This window comes from Rattus norvegicus, chromosome 15 (assembly GCF_021556685.1).
Source record: "Rattus norvegicus strain SHRSP/BbbUtx chromosome 15, alternate assembly SHRSP_T2T, whole genome shotgun sequence".
Taxonomy (NCBI): domain Eukaryota; kingdom Metazoa; phylum Chordata; class Mammalia; order Rodentia; family Muridae; genus Rattus; species Rattus norvegicus.
The window spans coordinates 25,760,138-25,779,141 of NC_141548.1; the positions used below are offsets into that span (position 1 = coordinate 25,760,138).

The 19,004-nt window shown below is 45.8% G+C and overlaps 1 protein-coding gene across 11 annotated transcripts in view; it reads left to right on the forward strand.

Moving 5' to 3' along the window:
* The window catches only part of Tmem260 (transmembrane protein 260), a 71,188-nt gene extending 52,479 nt beyond the window's left edge, over positions 1-18,709 (forward strand). For 3 of the 11 annotated variants that reach the window (XR_015638075.1, XM_087586082.1, NM_001170475.2), the window contains 5 exons: positions 1,227-1,375; positions 4,186-4,362; positions 6,651-6,704; positions 9,492-9,582; positions 12,365-15,566. Coding sequence is in view for 4 of the 11 variants with exons in the window: in XM_087586082.1 (XP_087442208.1) it covers positions 1,227-1,375; positions 4,186-4,362; positions 6,651-6,704; positions 9,492-9,582; positions 12,365-12,619 (726 nt within the window). In the remaining 7 variants the exon portion in view is untranslated. Of the gene's footprint in view, positions 1-1,226; positions 1,376-4,185; positions 4,363-6,650; positions 6,705-9,491; positions 9,583-12,364; positions 15,567-17,052 lie in introns of those variants that run through there. The other 8 variants (XR_015638071.1, XR_015638076.1, XR_015638073.1 and 5 more) reach the window with 6 other exon arrangements.
* The last annotated feature ends 295 nt before the right edge of the window (positions 18,710-19,004 follow it).

The following is a 19,004-nucleotide window of genomic DNA, read 5'->3' on the forward strand; positions in this document are numbered from 1 at the left end:
ACGGTGAGAATTAACTGCAGAATATTAAGTTCATAACCTGCTGCTCAACTGATGTGAATAACACCCCCAAGTACCGAGAACACTGGGAAATAAAATCTCTGAGTTGTACAATATATGCATTTAAAACTAACATCATTTGTTAATTAAATGACTCGTTCAGGGTAAGTAAAGTATGAGCACAGTTGCTTAAATGATCATATTCAAAATGTAAGTAGTAGTCTTCGCTATGAAAATAGAGAATTAAGTATACAATTAGCAATAGTGGTTTTCTTTCTGATAATTTATTTTAATGAAAAGACATACGAGTCTAGGTGTGGTGGCACATTCATGTACGTACCCAGGATCAGAAGCAGGAGGCGCAAGACTTTGAAGCCATCTGGGCATGGTGGTGCAGGCCTTTGATCCCAGCATTCAGGAGGCAGAGGCAAGCAGATCTCTGTGAGTTCAAGGCCAGCCTGGTTTAAAAAGTGAATTCTAGACCAGCCAGAGTAACATAGTGAGGCTCTGTTTCAAACAAAATAAAAGAGCTAGCCTAGGCTACATAACAGGACCCTGTCTCAAAAATAAAAACAAAAGATGTGGAAGGAATGTGGTTAATCAGGTACTACTAATAAATTCAGATTATTTAGCCAAAAAAGTTTTCAGCTTTGAGGCCTAGGTTTAAGTATATAATTGAGCTTCTCAAGGGCAGAGTTCTATGTCCATCATAAGTGATCAGTGATTAAAAAGACAAGAGTGTGGTAATTGTGCAGTTGTGTATCTTGTCTAGGTTATTTGGTCTGTCCATCAAAGACATTCCAACCACAGCTTAAACCAGTGGGACATGTTGTGTGCTCTGCAGTGTGCTAGGGGCACAGAGATGAAATGACACAGTTTCTTCCCCTAGGAGCTTAGGCTAGGAAGGAGTCGGCCTAGAACTATACCTGAGGTAGGTACAGAGGCAGAGGCATATGAGGGCTCTCAAGGGCTGTGTGTGCAGTGGTTCTAAAAATCAAGTTCAGTTCTCTAGGTCTAAGATTGGTGACCACCATCTGGAACTGTGTGAAGAGGTTGTGATGACGTCGTTGGCTGTGGTTATCTCCTAAGACATGGAAACTGCCTTATGGGTATTTCTTCCCAATTATTAACAAGTATAATCACAGTTTGGAGCCTTCCCAGGGTGTTGGTGAACCTGAGTCTTTGCAGCATTCGCTGAGGTGTGGCTCCTTGTGTGATCTTTCCGACAGATGATGACCTATGAGTGGTACTTACCCAAGGTGGCAAGGCATTTGCCAGGAGTGCACTTTCCTGGGGACCGGTGGAACCCTGTGGAAGGAGTGTTACCGAGTGGAATGGTCACATTCAATCTTTATCACTTTCTTGAAATGAATAAACAGTAAGCATTCTGTTCATATAATAGCTTTTCTCAACTCTGAAGCTTTTCTAAAATTGTTTCTGAAGCAGCTGTGTGCCTCATCCAAGACCAATTTTCTACCTATTTCCCTGTCACCAGTAAGATTATCTTTGTAATTAAATTGAATATCTGTGCATAAATGAGGCCAGGCAGAAATAAATGGTATTGTTCTGGGGAAAAGAAAAATCAAGACAGATTAGCAAGAACAGCAAATAAGATCTTAGCACAATTCTGAGAAATTGGAGATGTGCCTGCCTACTTGAAATCATTGCAGGTGAATTGCAAGCAATTACAGGTTCCTCCTGATCGGCACTGTGGCCCCTTTCAAGCGTACAGCATTTTTTTTCCCAGGAATAATCACTATATAAAAATAGCTTAAGCATTTTTATAAAGGATAAAACATTTTTATAAATAAGAAAAACACCTCCAGTGTATGCTAGCTGAGGACAAAATAAGAGAACTGTGAATCCTGTACTTGAGAACGTAAAATGATTTGGAGGTAAGGTCAGGAATGTGCTAAGGCCTGAGCATCGATTGCTTCTGTCTGAGATGCGTGGGGTTGGCCAGGCCTTGAAACAGAAGCATTTATTTCATGTTCTGGCTGTTTGTTTCTTTGTTTTCTTGTGAAGAGGACTTGAGAAAAGGACTTTATAAATCTATTGTCCTACTATCCCTTGGTAAAGCCACAATAATGCAGTTTTCAGTGGCTCACAAAGTGCTAGAAAGGGAGCAGGGGTGGGGCCGGAGTCCTTGAGTGCCATGGAGGCTTTCTCACTTCAAGCGAGCAACGGTTCAGGCAACAGACAGTCCACAGCCACCGTAGCCACCCAGGCCACTGGCTTCTGGGTCCCGTGACTCACAGACTCACAGAGTGAATTTCACAGATAATGGAGAGGTTGTGTTTTGTTATAGGTAAGGGCTTACGAGAAAGGAAGTAAGCTCAGGTGTATATGGCAAGCGTGGTCCCAGGCGAGGGCTGCCACTGAGTGCCCAGCTCTAGAGGTCAATACATTTTTATCAGGTTGAGGCTCTGTGTGGGTGACCTGGTCAGTCCAGCTGTCCCCTCCATACAAGGTGTTCATTTTCTTCCCCATCCTGGTTTTGACCTGGAGTTAGGGCGCACCTAAGGGGTCTGACTCCTCGCAGCTTCCTGGAAGCTATTCTCATTAGATTGCTATGCAAACAGAGGAAGATTTAAACAAACCAGAACACACACCAGCACCCTTAAATATTTCTAGTCTTTTTGTCCTTCGGCTGGGAAAACCAAGGACTTTTTTGGCTTACTTTTGACCCCACATCCCTGCCTGGCCAGTTTTCATCATTACTCAGAGTCTGTCCAAGTCCTAGGGAGTGTGGTTTGCACTTTGGCCAATTGTGTAAGCCCCACTTGGAGCCAGAACTCCATGGCACAGTGAACAGGTGGCTCAGTCACCCCAGTATTTTCCAGTTCCCTGGGGCCGACTTTCTTGGTACTTTGGGCCAGAAAGCTTTCATCTTCTGCCATCTCCTCCTTCCCTCCCTCCCTCCCTCCCTCTCTCCCTCCCTCCCTCCCTCCCTCCCTTCCTTCCTTCCTTCCTTCCTGAGACTCTGTCTATATCAGGCATCACACTGAGCTCATACTGCTCCCGGAACTCAGGATTTGGGGCTCCTAACCAACCACAACTACCATCACCACACTGCTGCACCCACAACTTCTGGGGCTTCGCTCCCATGCCTGAGGACAGGGAGCCCCCACGGCTAAACATCCATCCTCAGGGCCCTTTTCTTACTTCTTGGGCTTGAAAACTGGGAGCTGCCTTTGTCCATCCTTCCTGTTTCAGTGCTGGAAGGAGAGGGGATGGAGCCCTGCTGATTTGGATCTGGGTTCTTTCTGGGGCCTTCTCATCAGGCCCCTCAGATGGCTGCTGCTGGCTTCCTCCCAGAGCCTGGCCCATTGCAGCTGAATGTAACTGTGTCTTCCCCAGAGTGACCTGTTCCACCACAGCCCTAGGACACCAGGCAGATGGGAAGGCAGCAAGTTAAATAACTCCCCTCAAATCTTAGAGGCAGAAAGGAGTGAGGGGGAAGTAAGATCTCCACTCCCATTGTCTTCTTTCAAAGTTACCCAAGCCTTTTACTTTCAAATCTCCAAATACCGTGCTCCCTCTCTCCCTCCCACCCACCTTTTTTTTTTTCTTCTTCCTCTTAACAACCACAAATTGGAAGAGAGCTATTGTTTAAGGCATTTCTGTTTCTAACTTTTGTAGGCTCTAAGGTTTCTAACAGTTATTCAAATCTGATTAATTTAATTCCAGCCAGTATTTATTATGTGTTAACCTCGTGCTGTGTGGCATTCAAAGTTAATGCAGGGAGTCTATCCTGGGGACGCTTCCAGGCTTCTTGGGGAGACTTACAAATGCAAATAATAAGCAGAGGACTGAGGAGAGAGACCGGGAAGCACAATGGCTGTGCCGACTGGGACCCATAACTACCTGTAAAGTAAGAAAGGACGTCAAAGAAAGCATTGGTTCACCTGGACACAGCACCACACCAGAGTTCCTGGTGATAAGGTCCTGTCTTAGGGTGAGGGCAGGAAGACCTTTCTTATCTGTTTCCAGTTTGTTCCTTCCTGTAGTGTTTCATTTTGTTTTTACAGTAAACACAATTCATGTACTCTACCTAGGGAAGATTTAAATAAACCAACGTATTCACAAATGGTGTATAAATAACCAAGGCAAACGACCTCCAAAACTACCTTCTGTGAACTAAAGGAATGTAACATTTAGAATTGTGTGCTTTTCTGTTTTGGGTAGAAAAGAAACATTTGTTTGCATAGGGATCCATGAAGGTGACCCAACCTGGAAAAAGGACTATTCACTTTGGCCGTGGGGATCTTGTGACAAGTTAGTGCCCTCAAAGATTGTATTCAACCCAGAGGAGTGGATTGAGCATACAAGAACCATCTACAATTGGACTGAGGAATACGGAAGGTAGGAGTGGCTACTGTGCTTTTACATAGATGTGGGTTCTCTGTGTCTATAGAGGAAAAGGGCTACATTCTGAGATACCCTTTCGTTGTTTTGGGTTTTTGAGGCAAATTTTCCCTATGCAGGCTGACCTTGAACTCAGGATCCTCTGCCATCACCCTCCCCTGCTGGGATTAAAGGCCTGACCCACCACATCTGGCTCTTGAGATGCCTCATAATTTTTTGACTTTGTTTTTTAATCAATTATTTTCTGGCCACAACAGATCATAAAGCATGATCAGAAGGAGAAGGTCTCTCTCTCTCTCTTCCTGCTGTCTAGGGAATCTGAGGGAAGATGATGAGTGGGCTCCTTAAGTCTGATGCACGGACTCCCTAAGTCTGATGCACGGGCTCCCTAAGTCTGATGCATGGGCTCCCTAAGTCTGATGCATGGGCTCCCTAAGTCTGATGCACGGGCTCCCTAAGTCTGATGCACGGGCTCCCTAAGTCTGATGCACGGGCTCCCTAAGTATGATGCACGGGCTCCCTAAGTCTGATGCACGGGCTCCCTAAGTCTGATGCACGGGCTCCCTAAGTCTGATGCACGGGCTCCCTAAGTCTGATGCACGGGCTCCCTAAGTCTGATGCACGGGCTCCCTAAGTCTGATGCACGGGCTCCCTAAGTCTGATGCACGGGCTCCCTAAGTCTGATGCACGGGCTCCCTAAGTCTGATGCATGGCACCTTCTGCTTTCAGGCCATGACGCCACATGGCCCAGCAGCCTGGACTTTATTACCCTCCACGGGGATGGGGACTCAGGAGCTGTGGTTGAGCTTTACAGGGACCTCTTCTGGCAATTTCCACAAGTGTGAACTTGCCATGTTCCTGCTTCAAGAGTACAGATGTGGGCTGGAGAGATGGTTCAGCGGTTGGGAACACTGACTGCTCTTCCAGAGGTCCTGAGTTCAGTTCCCAGCGGCCACATGGTGGCTCACAACCATCTGTAAAGGGATCTGATGCCCTCTTCTGGTGTGTCTGAAGACAGCTACAGTGTACTCATACATAATATAAATAACTCTTTAAAAAAAAAAAAAAGAGTACAGATGTGAGTTTAGCATGTGGCTCAGTGGGGCAGCACTTCCCTAGCATGAGGTTAGAATGGCTTGGTTACTCAGTCTCCAGCACAAAAGTAGAGAGACAGACAGTTTCTGTAAGGAAGGCTGACTCTGAGAACCTTTTCCATGGTTTTTTTGTCGTCAACCTTGTTATATTGCTTAGGGCATTATTAATTTCTTCTTAAACATTTCTATATAAAGTTTATCTTTACGTATGTAGAAAATAAGTCCATGGAAACAAATCTCCCCTGTTAACTGATTTTTTTTTTTAAATTATGTGTTATGGGCTGGGTTAAGAGTCTGCACCACTCTTGCAGAGGACCCAGTTCTGGTTCCCAGCGTCCACTGTGGTGTAAGTCTAGCTCCAGGGGGTCCAACGTCCTCCTGTGGCCTCCACAGCCACCTGCCTTCATATGTGCATACCCACACACACAAGTAAATAGAAATGTTTTATGTTACTGGATTATTTAACAATAAATAGCAAGAAGAAAGATGGTGTTAACAGGTGAGACAATGAGAGACAGCACCAAGTCGTTGAGTAACAGCAAGAGCTTGGAAACCCACTTTGATTCCTAAGAAAAGTAAATTACAACCAGCTGGTTGTGGTGGTGCATGCCTAAAATCCCACCACCCAGGAGGCAAAGTCAGGATCGTGAGTTCAAGACCACCCTGATCTACATAGTGAGAACCTTTCTCAAAAAAAAAGTTTAAAATTACATTTTCTTCAGAAAGCCATGAAGATTGCACACACACACACACACACACACACACACACACACACAGAGTTTCTTAGCACCATTCTCCCTAAACACATACAGAAATTTTAATTATAAATTTAATTTTTATTATACATTTTTAATTATACAACTATGGCTAGCAGTTGTTTGGCTGGAATTCTTCAATAAGCCCATGGCCCAGCAGGGGTTTAGGGAAGCCTCTCTTCACCCTGGCTCTTGGCTGTGTCCTAGTGAGTCCTGTGCCTCAGGGACAACTGCCCATTGCCTGCATCCTCTCTCTTCTCTTTTGTCCTCTGCCCCCTTGAGGCACCCACTAAAATGCAAAGCTGTGGTGTGATTACTATCAGCACCCCAGAGCCAGCCCGCTCCAGTGGCCTTATAAGATTGTAAAGCAGGCATTATGCGTTCATACTGTAATGTAACCAACTGAAGGATACTGGTTTGGTTTTTGTAACTACAGATTTGATCCATCTTCTTGGGAATCCGTGGCCAACGAGGAGATGTGGCAAGCAAGGTGAGCGATACACATTTTATTATCTGCAGCCTGTTTTTAATATGGTCAAGAAATAGCCCATCGTGCTCTTCACTCTGTGGATGAGTGGTATAAAAATAACTTCAGAACAGATATGTGTTCAAGATGTGTATTATTATGTATGTGTAATACATAATAACATTAATAAGCTTCATAATAACCTGTGAAGCTCTGTTCTCTCCATTTTATAAAAGGAGGAGGCAGACAGATTTCCAAGGGCATTTAATGACAGCGATGGAGTCCAACTCGCAGTGCAGCCCCGAGGCACTCTCTGCCTCCTGTGCTTCTGTGCTGTAATTAGGCATTGCAGCCAAGGCTCCACTCGTGCTATGCCAGTTTGTCGTTAAAGCACTCGGCTAATACTTACCAGGGGCCAGAAGCTACACACCACACATGTGACACAGTCCCTGCCCTCATGGAGCTGTTGGTCATAGCAGGCCACATGAAAAGACATCACCCCTACTGGGACTGCTCATAGAGAGACACTCTGTTCCAGACGGGTTGCTCTTGGTGGCACTGCTGCTTTTCTTGGTCCCTGTCATTGTTTTTAAATAATCAACCAACGAGGGCCTGCCACATGGCTTAGAGGGCAAAGGCGCTTGCTACCAAGCCCGATGACTTGAGCTTGATCCTTGGAACCCACAGGTTGGAATGAGAACCAACTTTTATAGTGGTTAAGAGCACTGGCTGCTCTTCCAGAAGTCCTGAGTTCAATTCCCAGTAACTACACGGTGACTCACAACCATCTGTAATGGGATCCAGTGCCCTCTTCTGGTGTGTCTGAAGACAGCGACAGTGTACTTATATATGTAAAATAAATAAATAAATCTTAAAAAAAAGAGAGAGAACTAAAAAGAAATTGAAATAAATAAAACCAATACAAAGCAAACTTTGGTCAAAACATTAATACAAAAGTCTTAGGCAATAGAGAATGGGGTCTCTCGTGCATTTGGAGTTCTTCCTTCTGCAAAAAAATATACCGATGCCCAATCTATGCCAGAGACTATGTTCTGAGAATAGAGTTAGGGTACAAAGCATTTATATATGTGTAAACATTTATTAAGAATTACCAAAAAATATAGCTCCTTGGGCCAGCAAGATGGCTTACCAGATAAAGGTGCCTTACCTCCGAGTGTGTCAGCCTGGTGTGTCCCCCCACATACACCCAAAATAAATAAATAAAACATAATAAAAAATCTTCTTTTTAAAGAAAGAAGCATGGCTCCAATATAAAGGTCACAAAATAGCTGTAGTGCAGAGGGCTTTTTGAGAAAGTTAGAGAATGGCATAAAGTTGCCCGTCTAGTTATGGGGCAAATACTTGCATTGAGATCTGATCAGATTCTCAGCACAATTGTTCATTGTGATTGAATCTGGGAGAGCGGAAAGACATCACGTAAAAGAAGAAAGAGGGACATCATCCGAACAGTACTGATTTAATTGGTGTGTGGAACACAGTTAGGACGTTTGGGTGCTCACAATGCCCAGCCACTGTTTTGAGGAACTGCTTGCCCGTGACGTGAGCCATGGGATGGGCACCTTCAGGGATGTACTGGGAAGCCTAGCAGTGCTCCCCGTCTCTGCTTTTCTGTAACAGCAATGGGCGTCTGCAGGGAACCACAGTGGTGAGATGAACCTTTCCCAAAAGCTTTAGTGTTGAGTGTGAGTCCCTCTGCGCCTTTGAGGCCTTTGGTGGTGAGCGCGAGTGCTGTGAGCGTGAGCTGTGAGCCTGTGCTGTGAGCCTGTGAGCCTGAGCTGTGAGCCTGAGCTGTGAGCCTGAGCTGTGAGCCTGAGCTGTGAGCCTGAGCTGTGAGCCTGAGTGCTGTGAGCCTGAGTGCTGTGAGCCTGAGTGCTGTGAGCCTGAACTGTGAGCCTGAGCTGTGAGCCTGAGTGCTGTGAGCCTGAGCTGTGAGCCTGTGAGCCTGAGCTGTGAGCCTGTGAGCCTGAGCTGTGAGCCTGTGAGCCTGAGCTGTGAGCCTGTGAGCCTGAGCTGTGAGCCTGAGCTGTGAGCCTGAGCTGTGAGCCTGTGAGCCTGAGTGCTGTGAGCCTGTGAGCCTGAGCTGTGAGCCTGAGTGCTGTGAGCCTGAGCTGTGAGCCTGAGCTGTGAGCCTGAGAGCCTGAGCTGTGAGCCTGAGCTGTGAGCCTGAGAGCCTGAGCTGTGAGCCTGAGCTGTGAGCCTGTGCTGTGAGCCTGAGCTGTGAGCCTGAGTGCTGTGAGCCTGTGCTGTGAGCCTGTGAGCCTGAGCTGTGAGCCTGTGAGCCTGAGCTGTGAGCCTGAGCTGTGAGCCTGTGAGCCTGAGCTGTGAGCCTGAGCTGTGAGCCTGTGAGCCTGAGCTGTGAGCCTGTGAGCCTGTGCTGTGAGCCTGAGCTGTGAGCCTGAGCTGTGAGCCTGTGAGCCTGAGCCTGTGAGCCTGAGCTGTGAGCCTGAGCTGTGAGCCTGAGCTGTGAGCCTGAGTGCTGTGAGCCTGAGCTGTGAGCCTGTGAGCCTGAGCTGTGAGCCTGTGAGCCTGAGCTGTGAGCCTGAGCTGTGAGCCTGAGCTGTGAGCCTGTGAGCCTGAGCTGTGAGCCTGAGCTGTGAGCCTGTGAGCCTGAGCTGTGAGCCTGAGTGCTGTGAGCCTGTGAGCCTGAGTGCTGTGAGCCTGATGTTTTGGATTACTGTTGGTTCAGATTAAATGTCCATAAATGTGAGAGAATGAAGAATGCACACACAAAAATATGTGTCCATCCCCCATCTTGATGATTCTAATGAGGGTTCTTCCCCCACCCCGCAGGATGAAGACTCCATTTTTCATCTTCAGCCTGGCAGAGTCTGCCGCAGTTCCTGCAGACGTGAAAGCACAACTGTACACTCACGCATATAAAGTACATTTCAGTTTTGTTGCAGGGCATGGACTGGGAGGCGGAAGTGCCTGGGGTGGAGGCAGGGCATGTAAGGGAATGTTTACCCTCGTATGCGCCCAGGTTATCTTGAGCATTATAAAGCGGCACACATGGGGAAACCATTCAGTTTGTCGTAAACAATGTCAGGGTAAGTAGAATGACACCTTCACCCCACAGTGCCTGGTCACTGTGCCACTGCCTCTGTGACAAAGGGCACAGTGAACACGTGGTTGAGCTAAAGGACTTGAGATCAGGCTTATCACGGAGTAACCCATTGGTTCACTGTGATCATAGGGGCCTTACAAAGGGAAACCAGGAGAGGTTTGGAAATGGGATCCACTAGCCCTGCAGATGGAAGGAGGACTGTGGTGACAGGTGCAGAAGGTTCTGGAAGGACTAGATTCCCCAGAGCTCCAGAAGGAGTGAAGCCCTGCCAACCCTCAGCCTCTTCTCTCAGGTGCAGGACAGTGAGCCTTTGTGGTTTTCAGCCAGAGTCTGTTGTTTGTTACAGCATCAAGAGGAAACTTACATAATGGCTTTACTAGAACGAGTTCCGCCATGTCACCTCATGCAAACCTGACGTTGGCTACCCATGAGATGATAGGCCATGGCTGATAAAGGAGTCCTGAGGACAGATAAGCCACAGAAAGAGCCTTGTCTTCTGACTAGCCTTGGGGGCCATCACACCTTCAGAAGACATCGTACAGCCTCCCCAGGAAAGGCGCACAGAGGAGAGCCATGCAGTAGCACGTTTGACAGAGCTCTGGTTTCCTCTGGTTTTTAGCACTGGTCTGAGGTAGTCTGGCAGTACTAGCACTGGCCCCACCACGAGGTCAGCCAGTTTGCCATGTAGAAGCTTACATCCAGATAAGGGCCCATGCACACCAAGCCTGGCCCTGGCTACATGAGTAGCCAAGTTCCCTCTTGGTCAGCTGCCGTGGTTCTATCAGCCAGTGCATTTGCTTGCTGCTGACGTAAAGCAGCATGGGTCCAGTCAGCAGGACTCACTGTGCTCCTACATTTGAACATTAACTCACTTTTATTCGTTCCTCACTCCCGGCATTTGTTGAGCACCTACTCCGTCCGTGCTGCACAGTGTGTTAGGAATGGTCTTGTCCCTGCTATCACAAAGGCGGCAGGCTTCAGAAAGGATGTTGAGCATGATCCACCCCTCCCTCACAGATGATGCTTACATGTGCTGACAGAAGTGCTATGGGACCTAAAAGACTGAGCCTGAGTGCTGGGAAGAGAGGTCACGAGGTGCCATGTTGGAATATCAGGATGAGCTAGCCAAATAGGATAGTAGATCAAGAAAGGGAAGGAGGGAGGGTGGGCCACAGGAGATAATTACAGGAGCAAAGGCAGAGTCCTCCAGGGTACCCCACTCAAGAACAGTGAGGGATTCAATTTTTAAAGGCAGCCTGTAGAGTTCTGTCTAGCAGCTAAGAGGGTCAGAGTCTAGGCCCACTCCAGCCTAAATGTCAACTGTGAGTCTTCAATGTGCAGGAATAAAGGAAACTGTTCTGAAAGGAGCTTGGAGACTGACGGGGTTATTAAATCCCCAAAGGGCAGTCACAGACTGTGGAGTTCTTGACAAGGGCACTGTCTCACAGTAGGCATTTATCTGGCTGCTGTGGGGGAGATAAGGAAGATGATCTAATTGGTCCATTTCAACTACCTGATATCATGAGCACAGCCCTAATTAAAGGACCACTGCTCTGGTCTATCCGGAGAGTCCACTGGAGCGCTCCTAGTTAACCAGTGCCAACTTGACAGTGAAATTCCTAAGGAAGGACGCATCGTGTTATCTTGTTTTATTTTGCAAACTAGCCTCCACTTAGCCCCTTGTTAAATATTAATGCATTCCCTCTGGAAAATTCAGTATCAAAAGTTCTAGACCCCTGGTGGGATAGTTCAGCTGCCAAACCTGATGACCAGAGTTTGATCCTCAGAACCTATGTAATGGAAAGATAGCACCAACCCTCAAAAGTTGTCCTCTGAACTCCATGTGTGCCCCGTGGTGCTCACACACCCTCATGGATGCGTGAGCACACACGCAATTTTTTTTTAATTTATTCTGCTTGCTTCTACTGCCTCTGCAATTGGGAAATTCACAGTTCTGAGTTTCTATGAGCAAGGTTTTGGCTATTAAGATGGTAAATTGTAGGGTGCTGTGAAGATTTTCAGTATTGCCCTTTCAGGGAATCTCTCCACTCTCCTATGCCTCCTACACTTGATAACAGTGGAATTGTTTGGATTGGATTGTTGCTAATACTCCTATTGTTTCATGTAGAGAAAAATCCACATAAATAATGCGAAATAGAAGTTTAATTCCGCCAGGTTCATTTTTCTACACTATCTACTAAAGAAAGCTGCCCCTCCCGCCCCCTCCCCCCAGCAGCTAAATTCAGAGGTTCAGCCACTCGGCCTGGGAGTAAATAGCTTGTCTCCAGTTAGAACTAACTCCTTTCCCAGAACAGCTTTCTGGAGGAAGAGCACTGTGTCCTGACACACTGAGTCTCGGGTCCTGCAGCATTCGAAGGCCCAGAAGCAGCTTCAGACGAAGCACATTTGCCTCCTGCGACTGCAGTAATTACGCAGCATCCCTGTGTTTTCTGCATGACCTGGCAGTGATTAGATTTTTACTGTAGGCTGCTTGGATTTTTTTTTCCCCTCGTGTTATTAATTCTTCTCTGTTTTCTGGTTTTGAAATGAGAAAATTCACCAAGATAACAATGGAACCCCAACATTTGCTGTCTTCTAGCTTTATAAGGAGATCGTGTACTTGCAAGAGGAACACCCAGTGAATTGGCACAAGAACTACGCCATCGCCTGTGAGCGGATGCTGCGCCTTCCAGGGACCGGCGAGGACCCTGAAGTCCTGCTGTCTGAAACCATCAGACATTTTCACCTCTATACTCAGAAAGCACAGAATGACCCCCAGCGAGCAAGCATCATGGCTGCTCTCAAGCATCTAAGACGAGAACTGCGAAGTCTGAGAAATACTAAAGAGGTCTGAGCCAGCCAGGGGGTAGCTCTGCTTACCGCTCCACTTCCAAAGTTTCTAGTCCAAGAGTTTTCCCCTCAAGTAAAGAAGCAGCACCACAGAAGGGGAGACCTCAGCATCTCCTGGGTAAAGCTATCAAGTGCAGCAGAAAGAAAGTAATGGCTGAAATGTAGGCCTTATGCAAAATCCTCTTTATCTCACGTTGCCAAATTAGCATGTCCATGGGAAGCGTTCATAAGCATCTGCAGTCCTCACAGAGCGACTGACCATAGGTTCTAGATGAGAAGGAACTGTCTCCACAGACCTAAACCGTTGGCCACCCTTACTGGGATCCAAAGGTAAACTCTCAAGAAATACTCATTGCAGACCAAAGCCATTTTCTATTTCCTGAAAGTAAGATCGTTTCTAAAAAACGATTCTTGCTATATACCTCATTACCATTTCTTTTCTCTTTGTTAACTATAATTATCTTAGTCTTAAACTTTATACTACATACCAAGTATCTGACTTGTCTTAAACTTTTGAGTTTGACCATCTTAGTTCTGTGGCCCCGAAAAGGAAAACTGGTTTCACATTCACTCTTTCTGTTGCAGAAATGGGCAAAGTAAAGAGGCATTTTATACATCCTTAATTAATTTCATATTTATGTCGTCCTCCTCTTTGGATTCACAGATCTAGACCAGTAATTAGTAAGTGGCTGCCCTGATGAACAAAGGGGCGTGGGCCAGAGCGGGAGTGAGGAAGTTGTTCTCTAAATCCATTTCTGTTTCAAACATCTTTTATACATATTACTAAAGAGAACAGAGCAAGAAATGCAAATAATAATAGTTCTTTATTTTATTATGACAGTTAATTAATAGCAACCTGTTTTAATGAATAAAGTCACTCAGAGTCCTTCAGCACTTCCTAAGTAGAGGCCCGAGTCTGTAGGGATTCTTCCCCTGATTGTATAGCTCCTAGACTCCGAGCACTATCTAGGCCCCTGTATAGAAATGCTCACTAATGAAGAGGGAGGGCTAGAAGCTTGTCTGCATTCAAAGATCACTGGTGAGTCATTCAGCAAGAAAAGGCCCCTTACCAGGCATAGTCACAGTTCCGTAGCATTGTACTAGCAAAAGGGTCTGATCAAAGGTCCCCCGTGGAGCTTGCATGGCTCCCTTTCATACCACGACCATAATTAAAACCACTAATTCTCTTTTAAAATGCTGCAGGATGCCATGTAGGCATCTGTCTGGAGTGTCCTTTGTGATGTCATAAGCTGTTAAGGACCAGTGCCGAGGGCTTTTGAGTGAAATGCCAGTCATGAAGGTGCTTCAAGACAAGGGTACCTCTAAAAGCTTGACAGGGCCTTGACTGCACAATTCGAGCTGAATTTGCCCCTTGTCAGCTGCCAGTAAATAAATCTCAAAGGGGGGAGCTGCAGTTTCATTACCTGATCCGTGGGGCTTTGTTGGTCTTGGCATCACACAGGGGAAGCTCTTGCTCCTCCTTTCTGTGGATTTGAAGATGTCCATTGGAGCCTGCAGTGCCTGGACAGGGTTCAGAGCGGAGCCTTTTGAAGAGTGTCAATAGTTGTAACAGTTCAGCTGTTAGGAAGACAAATACGTGGAGGAGCTCATTAATCCGCTTTGGCTCTCGGTGCCTTTTGCCCTTTTATCACAGCCTTATTAGGCTCCTGCTCATCTTGAACCAGAAAAAACCGAATTGAAGTTGTTGAGTACTAATTGGCAAAGACTTTTAATCATGGGCCAAGAACTTTCACTGACTTGAAAGTAACTTCTCCACAGGGACGAGCCAGAAACCTGGTTCACCTTAAAACAAAAACCTGTTGGAGCTCAGTGTGCTGTGAGAATCGGAGGAAGCGTCGGTAAACTGTCCAAGGCTATCGACTCAAAGAAATTATGGAAGATTATGACTTTAGCTTTTCTAGGGGACAAGGACAATAAAATCCAAACGTTTCTTCAGAAAGCCTTCATTGGTTCAGAAAAATCACTTGAGTATGTGTGGCAACCATGTTTGTTTCTGAACATCCTTCATATGTGTGGCTGTTCCTCTGAGGATCTACATATGCACCCGGGATTGATCAAAAGGAGCGTTTTCCATCTGGCCTCACGAGTGGCAACCTGAGAACACCTTTCAAATGTGTGCCGGCGTGTAGGCGTGTCCGCTGAGTGTGCTTTGCACATGAGTGTTAGCGCTTGGCACAGGTTGATATTGGCACAGCACTGACTTTAGACGGCTTGGACAAAGCAATAATATAAATAGTGTGAGACGAAATCACCACAACTATGTAAATTCCTTAAAACCAACTGGAAACGAAAAACCTTCGAATGGAACTAGCATTTAAGGACGGTTAGCCTTGCTAGCCTGCATTCCCAGTCAGCTATGGAAGAACTTTTTTCCTTTCTCCTGTGTGAAGCTAAAGTTGCTTTTCCTTGTGTTCTCGCTTTTCCTTGGCTGGAGCATAACAGCATAAAATCAGATAAAGGGCTCCCCTCAGTCCAGCCCCCGGCTGAGGAGGGCGTGAGGAGATGGTTTCTTGTATAGGATTTGGCCAGCATCCTCCTCCGTGTCCCCGGAGTGCCAGGGGTTGGCAGATCTACAGGAACCCCACAAAGCCAACTTCTGCCTGCAGGTTAGCCTGAGGAGCCAGCAGAGCTGTCTGTCTCTCCACACCACAGTGCCTGCTGCCTGGACCCTGGGGCTAGCCCACACCAGAGGGCACAGGACACTGTGGCTGTCATATTCACTAGCAAAGCTCCTACACATCCTACCTGCCACCCTTCTCTGCTTCCTGCCGTGTGAATTCGAGAGCATGCGCAGTTCCTAGAGCCTGTTCCCTCTTGTTTTTTTAAAAGAACCATTAAAAAAAAAATACGTGTTTCGTTCTGTTACTCCAATTGTAGCCAAAAGAAAAGAAAATTAATTATAATGTATTAAAAAATTTGAAAGCTTGCAATAGAGTCTGCAAATGGTACTTTACTCGTATTCTCAGTGTTTTCTGACGATGAAGCTATGATGTTTAGCCATTAAGAGATTTAATTAAAGCCAGGTTGGGGGGTGGGTCAAGTTATTATACTCTGCTAATAACTCGGTGTCATCAGATTAGGGTATGAAGAGTAGATTTTTATATTTCCATATTAAAAGTTAAACATTGTGATTCCTTAATCATACTTCCCATTAATATCTGTCAGCAGTTAAATGAGTGCTTTTAATATCCAGGAGAAAAAAAAAAACACTTCAATTTCAAAGGTTAAAAACGAATCCTATTACAGCAAATGCTTTTGTTCTACTTCAGATATAATTTTACAAATGCACTATCACTGGGTAATAAGATTCTGTAGTACTCCATGCTGTAGCTAGGTAAAGGAAGTCATTCCCAACCCCCGAGAGACTCACACGGCTTCCACTTATCCTCAACTTCTGTTGTGGACGCAAAACCATTCTTAAGCTTGCCCGCCAAACAAGTGAGGTTTCCAGGGATGCTGGGGACATTAAAAGCCAAGCTCTTGGCACAACCCTGCAGAGCAAACAAGGGGAGGAGGCTCAGCCCTGCTCGCGCTCAATGAAGACGTCATTGCCAGGCCTCTCCCAAGGCCTGTTGGATTTGGATCAGCATGGGTGATATCTTTCAAAGTGAGAGAGTACTGCAGTGGGCTTACCTGGTTGTAGGGAAGCTCGCTAACCTGGATGGATCTTGAAAAGGCTGTTGTTTTGTTTTTCAGCAGAAAAAAGAAGTAACTTCACCAACACAGCAGGTGCTAGAAAGATTAGCTCATGCCGTTAAAAAATAAAGGCGGCCACTGGTTGGTGGGAGGGCAGATAGAGGTCCCCACACCATGAACGTGAAGCCAGCAATTGTCAGCCTCTAAAGGGCAACTTCCTGGCAGAACCAGTGTGTTACGGGTTGAAACCAATTCTCAGTCATGTAGATATTTTGAAGAGGCTTAAAGTTTTCAGCTTTCATTTCAAGATAACAGTCAGAAGCCCAGCATGTAGGTCAGGGGCTCCCCTGCTCCCCAGTCATCTCACAGCATCCAAACACTGGCCCTTCTGCCCATGTGTCCTCACACACAAATTCAGATGTAAATAAAAACAAAAAACAAACAACAACAAAACCAGAGGCCTAAGCCCAAGCCAGGAGCTCATCCTCTCAAAACTGCTGTCTGGAGTTGGTTATGTCTGGTCTGAGTCTTGTTAGAAGAACGGAAGTACAGTAGACCAATCTCCCTCCTCAGAGCCACATCCCCAGCCTCGGACCAAGTCTTTATGTTGGTCTATGCTGCATATTACAAAGTAAACAAACACAGTATGAAATTTGCCCCTTTTTATCCACGTTGTCTATTTAGAAGTGGTGCCTTAAAGGGATTATTTTGTAAGGAAATATTTTAAAGTGGAAAATTTAAATTTCTTCTACTAAATGAAATATTTATTCCCTTACGCAGCTGAACCACTGGAAGAAACTTTAATGCTTGCAGTTGTGGCTTAGCTGTGAAAGTGCTAAAAAACTAAAGCTATCACACAGCTTGGGAAATGAGACCAGGATTCTCTGCCCTGGCGAATCGCCCACCACCCAGAACCTCAAGTATCCCAAAAGACAAGAAGGCCCCTTGACACAGCTGTACCAAGTCCTGAACCCCAATATGGGAAATATTGAAGATTTTGAGGACCCAAATCGTCTTACCATGTCATCCTTCAAGATCAGCTTTGAAAGGAAGAAGCTAAAGTTAAAAGGACACTTTTAAAGCTCTTGAATTAAAAAGAAAAAAAAAAGCAAAGAGGACGTATTGCAAGTGTATGCAGACAAAGCACTCGCACGTGAAAATAAATCTTTAGGAAAACAGCTGGAGGCCAACATATGGTAGCGTGACTCACTGGTGGAGAAGGCCTCCTCTCAGTGGTTCTGACTTAACTTGCTGAATTCTAAGTCAGAGCGTTTTCATTTTCTATGACTGGTCTTGACACCACCGCGTACCTTTCAGCAATCAGAGCAGGAAGCACTGACCTGTGCACTTAGCTGCCCTGGCCAGGACAGCCTCTCCGTATGTAAGGTGGAGTGGCTGTCAACCTGTGGATCATAAAGCCAGCATAATAAGAACCAGCCAGCTTTTTCCTAACGAAATAGAAGCTGAGCTGAGGTAGTATTTTATAAAACTCAGTTCACTTTGCATATATGCACATGGGTATATATAACATCATACTAAACGTAGCTATTAATATCTACATCTGAGTGTATGGATTGAGTCGCAACATAGAATTTACCCCTTGCAGAACATGGTAGTATACATCTGTAATCTCAGTACTCAGAAGTATAGGAATCGTGAGTTTGAGGCTAGCCTTGGCTACATAGCAAATACACTGCCTTAAAAATAAGATATCTATTTCTTATTAAGGGTCATGGTAAACATAAATGTTTCATAGACACCAGTTTTGGAAAACTTAATGCCAGAATGACCAGTAAGGGATCCCTGAATACAGACTTCCACATCTTTTCTGTCCACAGAAGCCAGGAATGGTGGGTCACACCTTAATCGCATCACTTGGGAGGAGACAGGAAGATTAATTACCAAGAGTGGAAGAACGGCCTGAGCTATGTAGTTTCAGGTCAGCCTACACTAGTGTGAGATCCTGTCTCAAACAAAACAAAACAAACAAACACAGAAAGGGGGTAGGTGTGTGCGATCCTAGCACTGGAGAAGCAGAGTCAGGTGGATGCCCGGGTCTGCCTGGCCCAGTCTAGTCAAACTGGGGAGCACCAGCTTCAGTAAGAAATCCTGTCTCAAAAAATAAGGTGAGAATTAATCAAGAAACACACCTCTATCAACCTCTGGCCTACACACACACACACACACACACACACACACACACACACACGAGAGAGAGAGAGAGAGAGAGAGAGAGAGAGAGAGAGAGAGAGAGAGAGAGTATGTAGACCAATATATAAACTTCTTTCTGTAGTCCAACCTCCCAGCATGTGATTTCTTTTCCCTTTCTTCTTCTAGCAGGACCAGATGTATCCCTGGCTTTTCCTTGGAAAGTTCCCTGCTCTTTCTGGATTCAGGGATCTATATCCAAATTAAAAGGGTTCTGTGTGATAAGAGTCACTTCGATCCAAGGACTTATTGTCATAAATTATGTTCCAGCTGACTCAGCAGCCAGGTGCTCTATTTGAAAACAGTTGGGCTCCTTTTTCCATTTCTTCGTCCTGCCTAAGTCAACTTCAACACACAACCTACTTGAGGAAGCCATGTACCCTTGTGTTGGTCATTCAGTTGGAGTTTGACTTTGCCCACAGTAGCTGAAAACACATGTGCTAGTATTTATGACTTCTGATTGGTTCAGCCACTTTATTTAAAATGTAAGGACACTGAGTTAGAGAATGACTCAGTGGATAAAG